Raw genomic sequence first — 21715 nt, forward strand, 5'->3', positions numbered from 1 at the left:
TAGCAAGAATTCTGTGGTTTGGAGGTGTCGCTACAGAAAACAAAAATGCGTTGATCATGCTCCACAGTAAGGATAAACAGAATTTTGTCTGCAATTGTGGTTGTGAACTGAGTCTAGTCTACTTGAACTTAAAACAGGATGTATTTGCTCACTAACTCCTTTGTTGGACCCACATAGCTTGAGAGAAGCCACCTGATCTCAGTACGTCAACAAACCAGGTTTTCTGGTGGATAAAATACTTTAGTAGAAAGAGACTCATCGCATTCCTTTGACAAAAGCTTTCCTAAAGGCCATCCTCTGAAGTATGCAGAACTACAGTGTCTTTTAATCCTAGCCAGGTTTTTCTTTAGTTCTTCCAGTGAGATTTAAAAAAACAGCATTCCTCACTTTAAAATTTGGGAACGTGACGTCTGTATCCTGCATGTTTTCTGAAATGGTTACTGAAATGTTTTGGCTGCTGCTATGCATACTTACTGGTGCTGGTATTTCTTAATTTCTTGAAATTGTAATTGAGCATATCATTAGATCACTGGAAGTGGGTAGTACAAAAATCCTTAATATAAAAATAACTAGCATTATCCAATAATAGTTTCTAATAAGATCCACAAATGTACAAATTCATCAGTACTGTCAGCTCTTAGTTTATACCTCAGTAATATATCTGAGTTAGATGATGATAGAACTGATTTAAAAATAAGTACATTTACTCAGCTTTAAGCCAGCTTATGTCCATCAAGGCTAATAAGCATAGCCACAGCACTGCTCAGTTGCAGCTGCGCTGTTTTAGGGCCAAGATAGGCCCCTGAGCAGATCTGCTTTTATGCTGTAGAATCTGATTTCTGCAAAAGTCGGTGTTCCTGTGGTATTCCTGACTTGGTGTTACAGAGCTTACCAGGCTGCACAGACCTTGGAATCAGTCCATCTGAATGGCTTTGACCAGCGCAATAGCTTCTGTTCTCTCTCTTCTGTCTCCACTTGCCTCAGACATACATTATGTAGCCTGGAGCACTGATTGTACAAGGCTTTTTGGCAGCATTGACATATTTGATTGTTCCACTTTAACTTTGATATGCTGGATGTGTTTACCAATTCCTTCAGTGGATCTGCAGCTAATTTTCGTAATAGTGCTTAGAGTAGCGATTACAAATATAGTACAAATTGGTAAATATTTAAATATATATATTGGAAAGTTGGAATTTTTATAATTGGATTTTATATTTCCTTTTTTTTTTCACTAGCAGAATCCTTTAACTAAAATTGAGTTGGTCCCTTAGGATGTAACCAATAAAAACCAATATACTGACACTTGAAAATCTGTTATTCTAATGGAGTTTCTGGTTCCTAGTTCACAGTTTCTGCAATGAGCAGAAGTTTTTGATCTTACTACTAATTTTGTGTTATAAAGTGGCAACTCCCATTTAAAGTGAGTGCACATTTGTTGAAGTTACTAATATGTGAATATGTAATCTGGTATATTAATGCTTCTTTATGCATTTTAATGTAGAAATCAAGCCAGCAAAAGTTCTGCTTTGCAGTCACACCACAGATCAAACAGCAAGGATATACAGACACTAGGGGTTGGCGGGCCAAGAGAAGAAGGTCTTCCAGCAAATGAAAGCTTTTTAAATGGAAACCTTTCTGCAGCTGCACATAGCCCAATGCACGCGAAGAAATCAAGCAACCAGCCTGGATCTGGCAATAAAGATCTAGCCAACAATAACATGCCACATCTTCTTAGTCCAAAGGAGACAAAGGCAAAAACAGAATTTGATTTCAACGTGGACCCAAAAAGTTCTGAAGGTCCAGGCACAAAGTACCTGAAGTCTAACACCAGATCTCAGCAGAACCGGCACTCATTTATGGAAACGTCTCAGAGCAAAACTGGGACGCTGCAGCCCGGCGATAAGCATAGTCGCCACAGCTACATTGATACCATTCCACAGTCTTCTAAGAGTCCTTCGTATCGGACAAAGTCAAAGAGCCATGGGGTTCTGACAGACTCGAAATCCGTGGGCAACCTATCTGAGGCTAGGGCTCAAGCTGCTGAATCAAACAGCAGTCGCTATTTTCCATCCAGCTGCATGGACTTGAACTCTCCTACCAGTCCAACCGCTCCCCGCCATAGCGATAACAGAACTTTGCTCAGCCCTTCTGGGAGGAATAACCGCAGCGAGGGCACTCTGGACACCCGAAGACCTTCAACCAGGCACTCCAAAACAATGGAGGAGTTGAAACTGCCAGATCACATGGATGGAAGCCATTCCCACTCGCTCTCTGCTCCGCACGAATCTTTTTCCTATGGCCTAGGTTATACCAGTCCTTTCTCTTCACAACAGCGCCCTCATAGACACTCTATGTATGTGAGCCGGGACAGAGTGAGGTCAAAGGGCTCAGAGGGTGGCTTAAGCGTAGGGCAAGGGATGGCAGCCAGAGCAAACAGCCTGCAACTGTTATCTCCACAGGTGCAGCATAAGTCACTCACAAGGTCTGTTGGCTCTTCACGAGAAGACTGTACAGAAGATACTAATAGGGTTAGTTCAAAATATCACCTGTTATGGAAGACTTACCTTCCTCTCCTTATTTCATGTGGGGACAGTGTCCTGCTTTCTCTCTTCTGTTTCTTTGTTTGCTTATAGTTATTCTTCTATGGTGCTGTAAGGCAAGGAATGTGAGACCAAAAAAACCAAAAAGACGCTAAGTAGTTGGAGTGCAAAATGAGACCACGTTAAAGCTAATAATGATTGGACTATGACAGCTATTTTTATAGTGTACTGAAATGTGAGAACAGAAAAAATGTCTGTGAAGTTAACATTTAATTTGTAGCTCCTAGTCTGTTATGTTTTCTAATGTCATTTTTATTGTATTGGTTTTCCTTAATTAACCTTCTCGTTTGTGTTTTATTTAACTTTACTAGTATGCCTTTCTGTTTTGAATAGCAATCTTAAATTTTGAAGTGAGCTTTTTCACTTGTTTATAGCATGACATTATTGATGAAATGTCATGATTTGCTAGAGGGATATAAAAACTGCACTATTCCTCTTGATTAGTATGATAAATAACTGGAACAGGCTAGAGATTTTTTTCTGGGAGAAGCCACCAGTGAACTGAAGCCTTAGCAGTGCTATAGTGACTGTCATTACTTATCTTACGATATTTTGTTATGAGTATTACTTCATCAGTGTGGAGAAAGGGCCAGTTTCAGTGTTGATTTACTTTCCTAATACAATAGTTGTGAATTTTTTAAGGTTTTGCATAAGACGAATGTCCCCATATCCTTAGATTGCTGTGCCATTGATCCAAACCATAAATGTAAATAAAATTAGCATTTGGTTTTTTTAATACACGTTTATGTCATAAAGTGACTTCAAAATTCTTGTTCAGTTTTGTTGACAAACTGCAGAAAGTCAGATGTACATATATTATTGAAAGTCTAAAAATGATAGTGAAAAAGACTAAAAGCCTCAGCCTCTTCAGTTTACATAATAAATACACATAGTAGACTTGTATGCAATCATAAAAAAAGAGTTTTCACGTACTGGATGGCTCTTCAACAGAAGAAAGTATAGACAAGGCATTTTTATATATTTAAAAGCGCGTTACTAATACATTATTTTTGTATTCAGTATGTCTCTTCCGTTCAGAATTATGAGAATTATTCGTTATAAGAAGAAAAAAATCTCATAAAAGAAGAGAATTTAAAGAAAAATGGCTACTTAGAAGGAATTACAGAAGCTCTGCTTTAAAATAAGATTTTATTTCTTGTGCTTAATCATTTTTTTCTCTCTCTCATTTCAGTCGAATTAAATGTTACTTTTCTTCACAATATGATTGTAGAAAGGCAGTAATAGCAACATTTGACATTTTGATAATAAAAGCTGACACTGCCTTGTATTCTTTAATATTTGGATCTTTTCCTGAATTATTTAGCAGATATTAAATTGATAATTAATTCTAATTTTAATTCCTATTATCAGATCATTCTTTGTCTTTTGACAGCTACTTGAAAAACTTTATTTCAATTAGAAAAATTGTTATACATCCTAATGCTTATAGTTTTGTTCATTGTGGTTTGCTTTGGAATGTCTAATCATTTGTAAAGAATTCACCTTTATCTTTTTTGGTCAGTGGTTTTTAAACTTAAGTCTTCAATTCATTGTTTTAAGGCCATATTTCAACCAGCAGAAACCTGAAGGGAAAAATACTCTTTTGAAATACATGGCAAGTCTGTACGTTCGCAAAGTGTTTTTGTCTGTTTTCCTTCTTTTTCACGATTTCCGATCACAAATCAGAATTAAAATTACAATATTTGTATGACTCTGATAGGAATTTCAGATAGGAATCCTTTCCTATCCCTTTTTCTTGCCACATGCTGTATTACAAATGAGAAAACTTCACTTTCTTCAGCCATAGTGAACTCAAAACTTCAGGAAAAATACAAAGGTTGTCAAAGAATCTGTATTATTTTCCTAGTAAATTTTTCCATTCAGTTCTACTGGTTTTCTTTGCTACTGTTGTCTCTCTGGGCTCATATTTTGTGAAATGTCCTTACTTCCCTGTTTGTAGATTCCATTAAGCCACTAATAATTCATTTTAAAGAAAATCATTCTTTGTTTGCTAGGTTTAAATCTTACTTGCATTCAGTGCATTAAACTTTCCAAGTCTCAGTTACAACAGTGTTTTCTTAAGGGCTCTTTTTAAGTTAAATGTACACAAAGCGGTAGGCAGAATAAATTCTAGTACAAGTTGCTACTATTGTCTTATATTTATGACTTAAATGCTAACCAACAGGAAGTGCCTTAAGTCATAATTTAATCAAATTTATCAAACTCAAATTTTGCTGAAGCAATCTGTGATTTAAACCATTGTTTTAGTTGCATTTATCATCTTGGCACAGTTTTAGGAGTTATATTATTGATGGCAGTGAGTTCAGATCTTTATTAATGAAAGACAAAGCAAATTTTGGAAATGTTTCCGGGTTTCCTGGGAGGTCTTAGAGTATTGAATTTTATCTGGTCCTTACTGCAGAAAGAGTCACAGCTTCTGGTTCATTTAAGAAAGGAATTAAGTCATATTTGGTGGCCAATTCCATGCATATATGGTCGTTTATGAGGGAGTAGTTAAGTTTTTATTTGACGTACCTTCCAGGAAGTTTTTATTCGAAAACATAGATTAATTAGAGATGGTGATGTACTTCTGCTATCCTGGTGATGTACTTTTGCTATCCTGTCTGACCTACCTATTCAGCTTATATATTTCTTAGTTTCGGGATGCCTCTTAATTTTGTGACTGCTGGCTCCTGTAGGTACTACTGTATAACAGCTGTTAAGAGATAGTGCTTTGGTGTTGCAATAATCACAAATTACATGCATTTCTTGTTTATTTTTTTAAAATTTGCCGTTAGCAGAGTGACCAGATTCCATCAGAAACAAATTTAACAAGACCTCCAGTAAAAGATTCCTCCAGAGATGTTACAGCTGCATTTCATTCACGGCGAAAATCTGAGGTCTGAATCATGCTAAAGTCCTTAAAATTACAATTAAGAGGCAAAATTTTGTTAATGCCATTTTGGAAAAAGTGAATGGAACAACAAAACCAAATAATTATTGATTATGGGGTATGTGGTTTGAGACTGGCAGTTTTTCATAGCATGAAATGAAAACTGTCTGTAGTAAAATTCAGAGTTTATTCCTATGTATGTTAGTTAAAAACACAGCCTTTCATTTTAAATAGCTGACTGTTCTTTTGTCTAGGGTGGAGCATATCATGATCCACACACAGAAGATGGAGCATCTACTAAGGAAAATAGAATTCTGTATAATGAAGCTGTTCCCAGAAGAGTTGGCAGTTTTTACAGAGGTAATTTTATGGTGCATCTTTAAAAATTAAACAAGAATTTTAACATGGAATATAAATGAAGTAGTGGAAGTTGGTGCGGAGAACTAAGGTGAACCATTTTAAAAAAACAATTGGAGAAAGAATTGTTACCACGCTTTCAGATACTAGACTGACCTATTCAGTTGTATGTAGTCATTGCATTAGTGTTCAATTTGTGCAAAAAGTATTTTTGCATATTTAAAAGCATATTCAGTGTAGTTCTTTGTAAACCAGAAGATAACTTATTAGGGAAAGTTGAACAAAATAAATGAAAATTGCTAGAGTGAGCTCCTTATTTTTTTAAATATCAATTTGTACTTTTAATTCTTACTAATATTAAATCTGAACACCTTTCTACTTGTGACACACTGACATGCTGATTTGTCTTAGGTAATATGGTATATGGATCTTCCAGTGCCATTCATTCATTCGTTGAAACTTACATTTGTATCTTTTGTGCAGGTTTACTAAAATTCAGGGTTTCAACAAGTAAAAGCACGGTTATGTAAGCCCAATTGAGAATAAATAATAAAACAGGAGCGTGTTAATGTACATAAGTACCTATATATATATACACGTGGGTGCATGTGCATGTGTGTGTATACATGAATAGATACTGTTCTGGTATGGTACAATAAGGACAGTGATTTGTGAGCAGCTGTCTCATAGCTAAACCTGGGTAATCCCTTTGAGAAGAACAAGGATGACAAGCTAATTACTGTCCTATGAATATTAGGAGGCTTGTGGGGCTCCCCTGAACCTTAAGTAGGCACAATCAGCTAAAATTCGATTATGAGTCACCTAATAACCTTAAGTAGAGTTACCAGTCTCTCTCTGATCCTCTTCAGGTTGATCAATTGGCAGATGACCTGCTTTAGCCATGTTCAGTTCTGCCAATCCTTGTCAGTGTCCCATTGCAATTATTTAACTACATATAGCAAACAACCTTATTTTAATGCACAGACTTAACTGCTTCACTGGAGAAGTGGTATTATATTCAAAGTATACACGTATTCAAAGTATATGTAAAAGTTACTGAAAGAAAAACTTACTGTGAAACACCATGACTTCCTATTGACTCAATGATTAAGTACTGACTTCAAATAGAGTTCACTGGCATGTGCTTTTGTACTAGAAATTAATCAAAAATTAACAATTCAGTTTTGATAGTACAGTAGTGCTGCTACTAGTGTCTGATCAGTTTTAATCCACTGCATATATTTCTGATGTTATTTGTAATTCTGATATCAAATTTGTACTTTAGGTATGTATAGAATGTTTTCAAAAGTACAGTATTTTTGTTTAAAAAACACATTTGATTTTATCCCTTCATTTTTTATAAGTAATCTCTTACTGCTAGTTACATTAAATCTAATTTTTTTTAAGACTAATGTTTTGTTTTGTACCTAAGGCTTGTGTTAAGACAAAGGGTGAGCTGTAGTGTTTTGTGTCTTTAATACCAGTAATCCAGCCTTGTATTCTATTTCCTGTTTTTAACTATCAGTCGCACTTGCAGATGATGTTTGGAATATCTTACCAAGTTCTAGTGATGCCATCATTTTACAATATTACCTTGCAATTATTATAAAACAATGGCTTTCCAAACTGTAAAAGTTAAGAAGTACTTTTCTGTGCTTCTTACATAAAGCGCAACTGCCACTTCGTTTGTTTTTTGTAGAAGAGGTAGAAAGAAATCATACAACTCAAAGATGTGATTTTTGGCAGAGCTCAGTATACAGTTTTTGCTCTTTCTCTGTTCAGTTCCATCTCCACGTCCAGACAGCACGTACATAGAAAACAATGTGTCAAACAGAGCTTCTGTACTACCAGCAGACAGCAGCACGGTGGCAAACCACTCAAAGAGACAAACCACCTTTGATACCTGGTGAGTTGTTATTTACACAGATGTGTAGAGAATGGCAGGGGAAAAAAAAGGATTTTTAAGAGGAGAAAAAAAAAACCTACAAGATTTTTTTTCAAAATTTGTTATTGTATATTCATGCTTTCTTTAGTGCTCCCTCTGACTGTACTGACATGACATTGCATGTTTGCTGTGCCCTTTTGAGCAACAAGAAATACTTTATCGCATTGAATGCATGAGAAATGGTGCTCTTTTGTCTGCTCTTTCTTGTTTGTTTTTTTCCATTATCAGCCTCTGGTTAACGATAATACAAAGTGCTTGATATAGCAAACCCATAGCTTCATCTGTGGATTCTAAAAGCATGAATTGTCAAATTTACAAATGTAAAAACCATATATATAAAAATGCATGTTTCCATATATAGAATAGGACTTTGTTAATGAAGAATACAGTGTTCACCCTGCAGTGGGGACTGCTGCTTTCTTTGCTTGTGCATCACAGAAGGAATTGAGCACATTCTATGAGAAATTGGCTAAAGCAACATCTGAGTGGTGTATATTGATTTTAAAAGATTTGAAAGTATCACATGATGCTATTGTATAACATAGAGCAGTTAACTCTAATTATTCTAATAGAATGGCGGCATATGTGTAGCTTTGCAGGGCTTAAAGGGAAACATCTTAATTTTCTTACTGTGAGAGCTATATAGTTCTGAAATAGTCTCCATGTTCTACTTCGTTCAATCACAATAAAGCACAGTGAATGAAAATAAGCAAACGGTTTCAAAGGATTGTTGGGAGGGACCGTATGCATTCTCATGTCTAAAGTGTACTTTGTACCATTCTCTGAAACTCTGCTCTCTGAAAGTGTGATAAAATTATGCTAGCTAAAAAACTGTTTCAGTGGTTTGTTAACATACTGTATTTTCATGTGAACAATCCGTGAATTATCTGCTTAAAAAAGAAAGGAGGAGGGACACGAACAAATGGTATCTCAGCTTTTGTTCGGGTTCTGTACCCATGTCAGCAGTGGAAGATGTTTACTCCAGAACACTTGTCACCTGCTCTGATTCTCTAGAATCTGCTTGCTGTCCTTCAGTAGCTCCACCTACATGAGTTTTGTTTGAAAGTTAATTTGGGGATCTGGTCGTTTATGTAAGAAGGTGGTGCCATTGTTGTAATTTATGTTGCTAAATAAGGTCTTTGTTTTCACTGTTGAAGCTTTTTACATCTTTTCTTGTCCTTCATATTTGAATCTTCTTACCTTGCATACAACAAGACAACTGGAATCTTGTTTTCCTTACTGTGTCATTCAGTAATATATTACCTTTTATTATGTGGTTATTGCAAAGGAACATGTAATGTTATTCCAACTCTGAACTGAAATAATAACGTATGTTATTAGAGCTGGTTGGGAATTTTTTGACCAAGTATTTATTTTCCTTACAATTACAAATTACCAAAATGAAAACTTTTCAAAGGAACAGACTAATATCAACTAAAAATTTTTGGAAAGAGCCTTCAGTTCCAGGATTTAATTGCCAGTCAAAACCAGAGAAATACTCAAAATAATGAGTACTGTAGGGTCAGCGTTATTTTTTGGCATGTGAAGAACTCAAGTGCAAGGTCTTTGTTCTTTGTTATTTAAACCAGAGACTTGAACTGAGATCTTGGATCTAACGAGTGAATGCCCCGAAACAGAAGTTAAAGCACGTTTTCTTTTTACCCTGAATATATTCTCCTTTGGAAATTTCATCTTGCTGAAATAAGAAAAGAGCCACAGAGATGCAGAGTATAGCCTAGTGAAAAAGACCCTTAGTTAACTTTGAGAGAGTTAGATTTAAGTCCCTGCTTCGTTTCATATACTCAGATATTTCCACAAAGTGGAACAGCTCCTTTGAGAGAAAAACCCACAGAATAATCATTTAGTCTTGTGAAATGGAAAGAATGCAATGCCCTCAACAGTCAGTTAACTTTGGGATGCATTCCTCTCTCTCTTTCCTTTCCCTACTCCCAGTTTTCCTGAAATGTTTCCTGCCCAGCTCTACCTGTTGCTCTGTGCAAGCTGTCCTGGCAATGGTCTAATGTTGTTGCAAAATTGTTTTGTGCCGTAAATGCAGATTCCTGAGTGATGTAGAGTCTGTGTTCCTCTACTTAATTTTCTGTATAGAAGTTGTGCAAATGCTTATGAAAATGTTGAAAGCTCTAATGGATTGTGATTTTTGCTTACATCAATTTTATGATGAAGTACACATTTGATGTCTGAAAGACATACATAACTGGTACGTGACAATTCATCTCAGATTACGAGTGACATGTATTCCACTCAGACTTGCCACTGCTGTAAAATATTGCTCCTCTCCTACTATTGCTCTGTGTTACCTTTCTTCTGTCAAGGATTTTGTGAATGTTTGCTAGACTGAATTGTCACAAATGTTCCCTTGTCTTTGTGTGCATTTCTTCACTCTGTCCCCGCTATCCTGCCTCTTTAAAATAAAGATGTTATAAACTCTACTTCTGTGATCAGGTTTTACTATTAAATTACTATTTTACTATTATATTACTATTTTGCAACTTTTGAGAATCTGATTTGGGGGAAAAAAGGTGTATTTTACATCTTTCTAGAAAATCTTTTTGCTTGAGTTTAGTTTCCCCTGAATGACCTTAAGCTTGCTTAGTATTCCATCTTTAGGAACGAGCATAGATGTTTAATTCTCTTTTGTTGTACAAAGTTGTGCAAGTTTCATCTTGAGCTGAGCAAAACTAGTAGGTAATAGGCAAGATGCTTAACCTTGTTCTGCTAGTGTACCAAAATGCTGACATGTGTTACCCTTAGCTTTGCATTATTATCATTCTAAATATCTCTTTGGAATAAACTCTATGTGCAGTATCACACATCATACTGGAAATGCTTGATTGCTTGCAAGATATTTGGAAACTTTTGGAAAGCTTTCTTGCATAGATCTTTTTTGTCCATTAAAGCTTATTTGTTCTGTGACAGCTAGAATATGTCGTATCTGCCTGCAGAAAATAAAAAGGAGGAATGCATGTAATTATTTTCTAGATGTGTACAAACAAATAAGCACACAAACACTCTGTGACTCAAGAACAAAGAGAAGAACATCCTATTCTTAGGAGTGTCAGCGGCTTACTCTTACCTGTCGTTAGTTGTCAGGACTCCAAAACAGTATATATGTTACAGATGTGACCCAGCTGCCTTTAATATTGCTGTTTCAGCGTCAATGTGAAAATATAGTCACACTGAGTTCCCTGAAACTAGAAGGTTACCAACACCTGAACAAGGCAGCTGAAAGCTAGTTTGACTGTCTGCAGTATGAATATTCATGCATTACAAATTCACTCCAGTTCATTTAAAGATCCCTAGAATTCATCTAAAAATAGAGAAAAAAATTCCAAATTTGTAGTTTGCAAGTTTAAAAATCAGTAGTGTGTTACACTGGTGTGGGTGGAGGCTTTAGGAATCTGCTCAGCATAGCCTGAAGATGTTCACCTTCCAAACAGTGTCACTTTCCTTCTGACATTTCCTTTCCAAGATTATGGCACGTGCGTTGTCATCTGCTATGTTTGCTTTTTTCAGCCGTTTGGCTGCACCTCAGCCTCCCTGCCAGTGCATGTAGGCTTTCTTCTACTGAACAGTGCCTCCTCCCTGTCCCTTCCCTGGTCATCAGTGGGTTTTGTTTTGTACTAAAACTGGGTAATGAAATGTAATGTTATTTGCAAGGAAGCCTTCCACAATTTGTAGTCATCGATATTCTGTCTGAGAAATAAGTCTGATGAACTACAAGTTTATGAAACCAAGTATTTCCACGTTTTTTTTTCTTACTGATGTTGAGGGGTTGCTATGGGAGGAGTATAAGATGTCTATGTGTATGAATACATGTAAAGGATGTATATATACATACAAAGTATGTATGACTTTTTTGTAAAGCCATAACATGGGGATCCTAGTAGTTGTAGTGGCTTCTGCTTTGAATTCTGTATATAAGATGGTAGATCAGGGTTTTATTCTAACTAATAAACCCTGCTTTTTTCATGGAAAAAAAAAAAAAAAGACTTATCAGAGATCAAATCTGAACATTGCTTTTCAAGCTTTCAGTGCCAGGCTTTTAGACCAATAAGTCTAAAAGCTACTATGGGCTTCAACTTGCGGGATTGATATCTTTGTAAACTATGTATCCAAGGTGCTTCTGAGGTCTCTGACATTATCTTGCTTTTGTTTATGGTGACTGTATAACTGCCAGCAGTTTTTTATTTTGTTCATTCATTTTGACGAAAACTTCAGACATTTCAATAACTCCTCCATTAGACCCAAATCTTACTCATGTAATTGTGTGCGGTTCTCTCCAGAGAACGGTATTGTGACACTCTTCTGACCCAGCTCCCTGCTGAGATTAAGGTTAATGAGGAATAACTTAAGCTGAAGCATGATGGATTGCTTTCAGAGAAGAGCTGTGTGCAGTATGGTGTATCTGTGGCAGCATGAATGCAGCACGCTTCTTACTTTTCTTTTTGAAGTTTATATTAAAGCACAGCAGCTTGCCTGTCCCGCACATGTTTGCTGCTACACCTTGATGTACCTGCACAGGGTTGGATGCCATTCCTGCCCAAAGGGTGATAAACACTAGTAATAGTCATAGAATTTCTCTTGTTTCTATGTCTTTTTCCAAGTATCTTTGACCAGAAGAACCACTGTGATCTATGTTATGTGTCCTAAGCATGCAAAAGATGCATACAAAAAAAAGAGTAAATAATAGAGAAGAGCACATTTTGCTTTTAATTTCTGATTGAGGGCAAGTTGTGTCAGTGAGGACTTTTCTCTAGGGCTGGTCTTACTTGCTAGTAAAAGAGGCACTGTAAAACCGCTTGCTCTCCAGACCTGAAGCTTTATACAAAATACCAAGACTTGGCAGTTACACTGTAAGATCTGCGGTGTGATTATACCAGAGATTTTTTTCTGATAGCCTTTTTCTTTTTTTTCCTGTACTGTCCATTGTCTGAAAACCATCTTTTGGGATGCCTAAAATACCCCAGTGTTTTATCCCATCGATCCAGACGTTCTGCTCTATTTTTACTCCTTACAGAATCCTGGTGTTGAAACTTCCTGCTGTAATGCTATATATGTTCGCTCTCTTGATATAATGAGCATGTGTTTTGAAGCAGTTGCTTTTCAAGGTCAATGCTTTTTCAGACAACTGTACTGCAGTATGAGTCATAGGAGTTAATGACATAAACCCGTTGGTGTAAACCCACTGCCTTTTGGGTAAGCAGCAATTGAAAATGAGCAGAGTTCTCAGCCCCTTACTTTTCTCCAGTCTGGTCACTGGAGTCATAATGAGGGAATTATGGCACAGAGTTTCACTTCTATCTATTCATCTACTGTTGGGAGCACTTTTCATGTCCAGGTTCATTGGACCAAATAGAAGAATTACACTTGACTGAATCTGAAATCATGGCAAAAGTTGTCCCAGGTTTTATTCTGAAGACTAAATTCACCTTTAAAAATACACTGTTTCCACTGAAGGTTGGATGTTGGAGCAGAATAGCCATAGCAAGGCACTGACATTTTAAAGAACAATGCAGAGTAATCACGCTGGGGCTTAAAATCTGATATTGGTCCTTCAATAGGCAGCATAGTCTCTAGGTTGGTAATTTTCACTGGGGCCATGATATGGGGTGTCTGCACACATCAGTGTGCAATAGCTCCTTCAGGGAAAGGTGTGAGCAATTCTCAGCCCCATTCACATGACTTTCAGAGTATAAGCAAGATATCTGGGGCATTTGGTTTCCTCTAGGTTTCCTAATAGATTAAAGAAGATGAAACTCCCCAAAATAAATATCATTTAGTAAATAATTCAGTAGTTATTTTCCCTGTGCAACATCATTCTTGAGAGTTGACAAATTCTGTGAAGCTTTCAGTAGTGTTTACTTTTGGGCTTTCTCCTTGATGCTTTAGATGAATAATACAAAACTTAGTGCTGTTATGCAATGATACCAAATCCAGGAACATGACATAAAAGAACACAACATAAACAAGAATCTTGAGCAATGCAGGATCTTTATAACATGTCATAGAAACCTAATAATTATATACTGAAGTAGAGACTTTTCCCACATCAACTTTCACAGTTCAGATTTTCACATCTTGTCTATCACATTGAATGCTTGAATGTTTTTTGGATCTAGATTTAAGTCACAAAAATCTAAATTAGGAAAATTCCCATCATTTCCTCTGCCTATAAATCTTTCCCCTACGCACATTTATCTTACTCAATAATTGCACTTTATTACAGTGTTTAAACACTGCGTGCATTCCCATAGAACCAGGTAACATTTTGACTGTTTTGGGAAGAATTCGAGGAACTGATCAAACACTGTTTGAGAGTGAAGATACTCTTGTCAATAAGAGAGGCTTCTCTAGTCATTCCCACTCCAATTATGTGTTTCCCATTTGCTTGGAAAATAATGTCAGCTTGGCACGTAGTAGCAGCTGAATCACCAGCTTGCAGCGTAGTGCTTTAAGCCAGATTTAGAATCCAAGGATAACTATAGCAGACAGCAAAGTATCGCTACATTACAGTTGCTTCAAGAAAAGCTGCTTTTCCTTGTCATCCGGAGCCCTGAGAACTGTGGTTGTCCATCAGGTTTTGCAGCAAGACAGCAGAATCATTTCATTTTTGTTTTCATACACCTCAAGGCTGAAAAGGGCTATTAGGGCACCAAGTATGGCCTCCATTGTGTTAGTTGCCGTTAAATGGCATCGTTTCTCTGGGGTTGAAGCCCAGTAGTGTACCCAGCAGGAGTTTATGCAGTCCTGACTGGAAATGTCAGATTTCAAAAACTATCAAAAAGATGCCAATCTACTTCACTAAAGAGTTACTTCTGGTGGTTAATTATTAAAATCAGTGCCTTATTTACAGTATGGTTTCTGTGACCTCATCATGTACCTACTTGTTATGTCTTTGCCCTCTGCTTTAAAGATCCATCGAGTACCCTGTAATTTCTTCCTGGATAAGTACCTGCACACCGCAACCAAGGAAACTAGAAATGCTGGGGTTTGTGTTTTTTAACATACTAAAGACTTGGAAATCTCTGGCTCTTTTAATGCAGGCTGTTCTTTCTACCTCTGTGAAACTTCCCTTCGCTGTTTCCAGTTTTCATAATACCTTAAAGGGCACTAGAACTGCATTCAGCTCTGACTCACCACTGTCCTACATAAGCCATCTTTCTACTCTATATCAGGACTTGACATACATAGTTTGCTGCATATGCTTTAAGTAAGTAGCATGCCATTTATCAGCTGTGGATAATTCAGCTGTAAGCAAGATCTAAGGTGGAAATAAATAAAATTCCAACTTCAGGCAAGTTCCGCTCTGGGGTCATCTTTTTTTGCCAGCGCTGTCTCACCCATGCGTAACAAAATAACTGAAGCATTTAAGTTGAGATGGACTGTAGTAGATCCCCAGACTTCCTTGATGATAAGTTTGGAACCATGTCGGCAAAGGTCAGGAATTTTGGTTGAAATTGGTTCTGTCTGGCAAACTTTGCAACTCCTGGCTCTCCACCAAGCAGTGGATAAACTGGACCGGTGCTTTTATACTTCCTCATCATTTGTATGTTCTCCAAGTTATGATTTTAATTTTTCTAAAAGGCCTTTGGTGTAAATACTTTGGTTGGAATATTAAATTCTGGCTTAAAAGAAAATAAAATAGAAATGCATGCTTGTCTTTCCCCTAAATAACTATTCAGTGGTTTGAGCTAATCATTTTACCCTAACACTGTGTTCTTCCTACTCCATTTAATAAGGTAACTTATCCGTTATTTGTATAGTAACCTTTGAACCAATGAATGCTAAAGTACTAAGAATCTTAGTGCTTTAATCATTAATTTTCATTCTTTGGCATAAGGTCTCATTGTTTTGCAGAATTTGCATAGTGTCAAAATAAAATCTATCTTACAATACCTTATCTCATGTTTAGGAAAAGTCCTGAAAATCTTAACAGTCACTCTGAACAGCTTAAGGAGAAAGAAAAGCAAGGTTTTTTCAGGGCAATAAAAAAGAAAAAGAAGAAATCTCAAACCGTAAGTATACAATTATTTGTAAAAGAAAATGTGGTTGTCAATTTTAAATGGCACTGTTTTAGTATGCTAGACTAGTACAGTATGTTTCTATTATTTGTGGTCATACCTGCCTGTAGCTATGTGTTGTTACATTATTTTCTGTCAGATACAGTCAGATACATGTGCTGTATATGTCTCTGTATTCATTCAGATACTTCATCATCCAATTTAGATGCAAGTTTTAAGCAGATATTGCAGCAAATTCTTTCGCAGCATATGGTGACTCCATTCGAAGAGTAGAAATGCGTTATTGTCCTCTGAGCTTGAAAAATGTCAGACTCCCATTAGGTGATCAAACTGCTTTAAAAGAGATTTCTTTAAGATCTTTTTCATGGCACTCTCTTGATGACAGCTTCTGTGTTGCTGTACCCTGTGACTGGAATAAGGGAGATGCATCTTAACCATTGCGAATGCTTTATGGTTTTTGGTGACTGTGGCTTTTGTCACCTGCTGTAAGTCTCTTATCTTTTCCATATTTACATCTAGGTTTTGGAAGGGAAGAACAACTTTATCAGAGCGAGTTAGCATTTCACAAAATTTTATAATGAAAATCCCTATGAAATAAACCTAAACATCGTCTTACCTCATTCTTGGATGATAGTTCTGGAAACAGTGAAACACTTAAAATGACATTTGCATTAAGTCCAAATAAAAAAAAAAAAAGGTAAATTAAACTGCAGGTACTTTATCTAGAAACTGGGGCCTTGTAATTCTCAACCAGGCCACCAGAAGGATAACTTACTTTTATTAGTGTAGCAGCATGTTGCTAAATTTCATGTACAAAATAGCGTCATAAAAAAAACCTTGGTCTCTTTGTTGCCTATTCTTTTCAGTGTACTTCACGCTTTCATTTCCCTGTGCAACGAGTTCTGGGTAGGAAAATGAAGAATTCTACTATTTTTTAAGATAAAATGGGATAAAATGTTTTTTAAGATAAAATGACTCAATTTGTTAATGGCAATAGCTTTCTGATATTGGTGTTCTCAGTGTAAAAATAAGAGGATAAATTTCAGACTTTACTTGGATTCTGAAAATCAAATCATTTTACCTAGTTTTGAGATCATCATCACCAGCAGTAAGATATGCTCTGATTTTCAGAAAAGCTTACTCGAATTCCCCACATTTCAGCTTTCAGTTTGCTTAAGATCTCAGTAACACTGAAAATTAAGTTGCAGTATTTCTGTAAGTGAAATTGCAGTTACAGTTTTGAAGGTTCTTGAAATGAAGTAAGTCATGCTTACTCACTCTAGTTAAAATAGGCTCTGGAAGACGTTAATGGTACTGCAGGGTGAAGGGCAGTGACTGTATTTAAATATCTTCTGTCAGACTGAGGTGGTGTGATCTGGGTTTTGGTGGAGGGCAGATCTGTTGAAAGTTGGGGGAGTGGAGCGTTCATCTACTTTTGTTTGTTTCATTTTCTTTGAACTGCATGAAACGTGTGCATGCGTGTATTAATTGGCACACGAGATGCACCGTGTCTTCCTGCTGGCCAGGCTTTTCCTCCTTCTGAACTTGTTCACCTTGAGATTTGTACTCAGTTCAGATACAACCATTTACATTACACAATGGAACAAAATATTTAGATTAAGACTCTGGGATTTTTTGATATCAAAATGCCCATGGAAGGCTAGCACACCTGAAACCACTTGTTCCAGTGATGTTAAATTTGATCTTTTCAGATTTCAGCCATTCAGACTTGGTGGTAGGGAACGCTTTAAAAGCCTAGCTTTTAAATATGTTAAGTAGCAAATACTGCAAGATTAAGCTATGTGAATGAAGGAGAGACTGAGTTGAGTTGTTTTGCACCTCAAAATGCAGCACTTTCCAAAACCCTGATCTGCAGCTACTGAAAACATCCCTGGTTACAAGCCAAGGCTGATTTATACATATCCTTACTCCTACTTCTTCTCATCCTTAAGGATAAGGAAAGAAAGAGACAGGGAGAGATAGAAGGTTTACGTAATGAGGGGAAATTGCAAAGTCTAGTTAGAACCAGTATGTCACAGGAAGATAGATAAAATTCCTGAATTGAGAGAGTGATAAACTCTTGCATCTCATCTACAAACTTGCTGACATCAACTTGATCCAAAAAACTTATTCCCATTTCTACTTACAGTTATTTCTACTTACAAGACAGTTTCTAGGGGCAGACTGTGCGTGCCACCATATGCACAAGCGTCTGCCTCAGACACTGTTAGTTGAGGAAGTCTATCTAACAAACATTGACATATTCATTAGGATCTTCAGTGCAAATGAAAATTAATACCTTCAGTTCAACACCAAGTTTGACTTCATTAGAAGAACCTTCTACACCTGTAGTAATAACTCTTGGCAACCATGTGAATGCTTTCTATGAATTCATGTTAACAAATCTAACATAGAACTGGTGACTATGCAAGTTTTTTGGGTTTTGATTCTGAAGTTTATAATTCTTACAGATTCCTAGAAGTATGTACTTCTACCTGTGTACTCTGATAAAAACTTTCTGCAGCAAATAACGAACTAGACCAGAGCATAGTCATAATGAGAAGCATGCTATAGAGCTTAAGAGGGTGCTAATATCACATTCACTAGTATTATTTACTTCTAATAATCTTTGGAAAGTCTCATTTTGCTGGTGATTAGCATAAGAGTCACAAAGATGACTGAAATTGAATTGGAAATGTTGTTAATAATGCCATTCTCAAAATTCCTGATAGCTCAGAACTGATAGGATTTTCTGACACTTCCTTGTGCAGAGTTGTTCCCATTAATCATTCTCCCTAGAGTTCTCCAGGTGCAGTTCTTCATGGGATAATAATCATTATTGTCTGCCATGGGAATTCTTTGCAATGTTATTTCTGCAGAGCTGCTCTTAATCATTCTCCTTTTATCTTGCTGAGAGTCGTTTAGTAACGTAGCAAAAAGTTTTGAAGATTGCTACAATCTCAGGGTTTTTTTACCAAGCATTTTTGTATGGGAACTGCTGAATCACGGCCTGAACCTCTGATTGATCACCTGAGGTGAGCCTTGAGTCAGCCAGAGGAGCACAGCTGAAGGCAATTCACCTGTGCTGCCGGAAGGGGTGGAGCCAGGCTGCACTCCTCCTGGACCTATTTAAGAGCTGGCTACCAGAGGGGAAGGATCTCTTCTGGAGATCCCCTCTTCTGGTATCTTCTAGTGAGCTCAACCCAAGGGTAAGCTCTTCTACTTATTCTCTTTTGTGATCCTTGTTTGCTTTTGCCTTACTCTTTTGATTATATTGCAATTATAACATCTTGGTCATACAATTTTAATGAATGTTCTCAATGTTGTCAACATGCCCTGTCTTTAGGCAAAATCAGACTTTGTCACATGCTGCAAGCAATGGAACTGAAGAAATTACATCCTTTGGAAACAAACAGATGCGAATGAACATTTCTTCTACTGATGCTTTGATTCCTTTCTAATTTACTGTACTGCAAACGGGAAATTCTTCTGACCATAGAGTTTCTAAAGAAGCTGTGTCATTTAGTGTCTTTGTCTTTTGTTTACTTGCATAGAACCTAGAAGATGGGAAGGTTGTTTGAAACCCTTCTCTTCTGGTGATGCACCCATTGTTCTATTTAGTCATAAGATCATTAGTCTGCATTGTGGAGCAAGCAAAATAATGCTTGTTTGTACCTCAGCTGGGGACAAATCTTGTTCATAATTTTAATTCTTGATCGTTTATTTTATTATTATTATTATTATTGTTATTATTATTATTAATTTCATCCACTGCTATGCTCTTTGACTGTATTAGGGAAGTAAAAATGAAACAGGCGGTGCTCTTGCAGTTGTACATCAAGTTGTTGAAGTGGTATTTTGGTCAGAACTGAAATAATTCATCTTGGAGCTCTAGCTTTTTTTAAAAGCTAAAAGTAGAACACTTGTATTTCTTCCAGAGGTAAACTCATAAAAACTCATATAAACTTTAGCTCATGCTAAAACGGATTGCTAATATTATTAGTATATCTTTGATATTTCACCTATGTAACAATAAGAAGTGTCATATAATTGTAGATCCTTATCTTAGGTAACAGAAGAATTGTTCCAAAACTCAGTAACGTCAACAAGACGTACCTACAGTTTTCAAAAGGCTTTGAAATGCACTCTGCATTCCTAATGGGAAATGGGTATAAGAATGGGCGTACTGATCTCTTTTTCCGTGCTTTGTATGCACTGAGCTCCTTGAATTTATTCCACGCACTTTTCTTTATTCAATCATTATATTTTCCTGCAGCAGATTATACGTAGGATTGATACTATGTACCGTTGGAACTACAAAAATAAAGTAATGAATTAATGTGGTAAGGACAGATCTCTTGAGTTGAAATGCTATGCATTTAGATTTTGTATCTTATATTACAGACAGACTCAACCAACGGGGAGAATCCAAGCATCAAGAAATCCCTCTTTCCTCTTTTTAATTCAAAGAATAATTTAAAGCATAGTTCTTCTTTGAAAAAGCTTCCTGTAGTCACTCTACCCATGGTATTAATTTTTAAGTACAGTAGCTCTGTAAAACGCTCCAGTAAACTTGTTTTACTGACTACAGCAGCATGTGTTTTATTTTGATGGGGTCACTTTCTTTCTCTTCATGCCAGTTAAGTATCTTGGGCCAGTTCGATAAATTGAAGTAAAATTGGCAGTTCTGTTGAAGTAGACTGTGTCTAAAGACAAATGGTTTTTGACTATCTGATATACTGAAAATGCAGTGTATATATGTAGTTCCAGAGAAAATGAAAATGCCTGTGTCTAAAACTAAAAATATTCTGTCCATTTCAATCAGGAAAAAAATTAACTTGGTTTGGTTTATAGCTATATTGGAAGCGCATTTTCTGTGTCAACTGCTCCTTTCTACATGAATTTAATTAAATATTAACATTAATGTTAACAGATTATCTGAAACACCAATTTTAGCTCATGTTTTTACTGTATTTTTGTTTGTCCTGATTGTTCATGTTAAAAAGACAGCTTCCATTCCAAAATACGTCCAATTGAATTGTTCTTTTTGTCCTTTTTTTGCTTAAAACTCTTGAAGTCTCTGTGTAAACCATAAATTCTCTTGAGTTTGCATTTTGTTTTTTTAGGGTTGTTGAGTTTTTCAATTTGTACTTTGGTTTGGGATATCAGTGGAGCACCAGAAAGATGGGGAAAGGAAAAGCTCTTGTTTTGTGATGGCAAAATCAGACAGACATCACTTCAGACACAATTTTGATCTGCCTCAATCAGGAACAAATTTATAGAACTGATCCATGGTCTTAACTGCAGTATGGAATGCTTTTAAATGAAGATGAGGCTCAACAATTTTTTTTGGTTGATTTTTTTGGAAGCCTTATTTAACTGCTCTCTCTTACAACAAATAACACTAACAGCATGTGGATGCTTTACGGGCTAAGGGTATAGCAAATCTGCATGACCTGTGCAGCCTCTTATTCTTCCTATGGGAAAATATTGAAAGGACATTGCAATTCTGCTGCAGTAATCAGCTTTACTTGCATAATGTAATTAACTGGGGAAAAAGGATTTGCAGATATTCTGAGGAGTATATTGAGAGACCACACTATCTAACGTTTTGTTGCAGATGCCTGGCACTGATGGTCAGGATCTCCTGGCGTTACAGAAAGCCATTCATTCTTCTAATCACCAGAGCAACAGGCAGAAGGATTGGCATCCTGAGAAGATGACAGAAATCCAGCCCCATGTAAGTGGCATTATCACTTCCCCGAATTCGAACATCTGAGGTACCTTGAGAACTTTTTCTCTGGTGAATAGAAAAATCGCATTTGACATTATTTCCCATCCCCCCCAGTCCCTGTTCTCTAAATGTAAAACATGT

The 21715-nt window shown here is 36.5% G+C and overlaps 1 protein-coding gene across 4 annotated transcripts in view; it reads left to right on the forward strand.

The window, feature by feature from the left end:
• The window catches only part of CDKL5 (cyclin dependent kinase like 5), a 123824-nt gene that overhangs the window by 94626 nt on the left and 7483 nt on the right, over positions 1–21715 (forward strand). For 2 of the 4 annotated variants that reach the window (XM_042867097.1, XM_042867096.1), the window contains exons 12-17: positions 1505–2531; positions 5402–5503; positions 5751–5856; positions 7636–7759; positions 15732–15834; positions 19187–19820. In XM_042867097.1, the coding sequence (XP_042723031.1) occupies positions 1505–2531; positions 5402–5503; positions 5751–5856; positions 7636–7759; positions 15732–15834; positions 19187–19228 (1504 nt within the window). In that variant the 3' untranslated portion in view covers positions 19229–19820. Of the gene's footprint in view, positions 1–1504; positions 2532–5401; positions 5504–5750; positions 5857–7635; positions 7760–15731; positions 15835–19186; positions 19821–20244; positions 20368–21460; positions 21581–21715 lie in introns of those variants that run through there. The other 2 variants (XM_042867099.1, XM_042867098.1) reach the window with 2 other exon arrangements.

The sequence above is a fragment of the Lagopus leucura genome, unplaced genomic scaffold, assembly GCF_019238085.1.
Source record: "Lagopus leucura isolate 7727_CA_CO unplaced genomic scaffold, USGS_WTPT01 Super-Scaffold_100001, whole genome shotgun sequence".
Taxonomy (NCBI): Eukaryota; Metazoa; Chordata; class Aves; order Galliformes; family Phasianidae; genus Lagopus; species Lagopus leucura.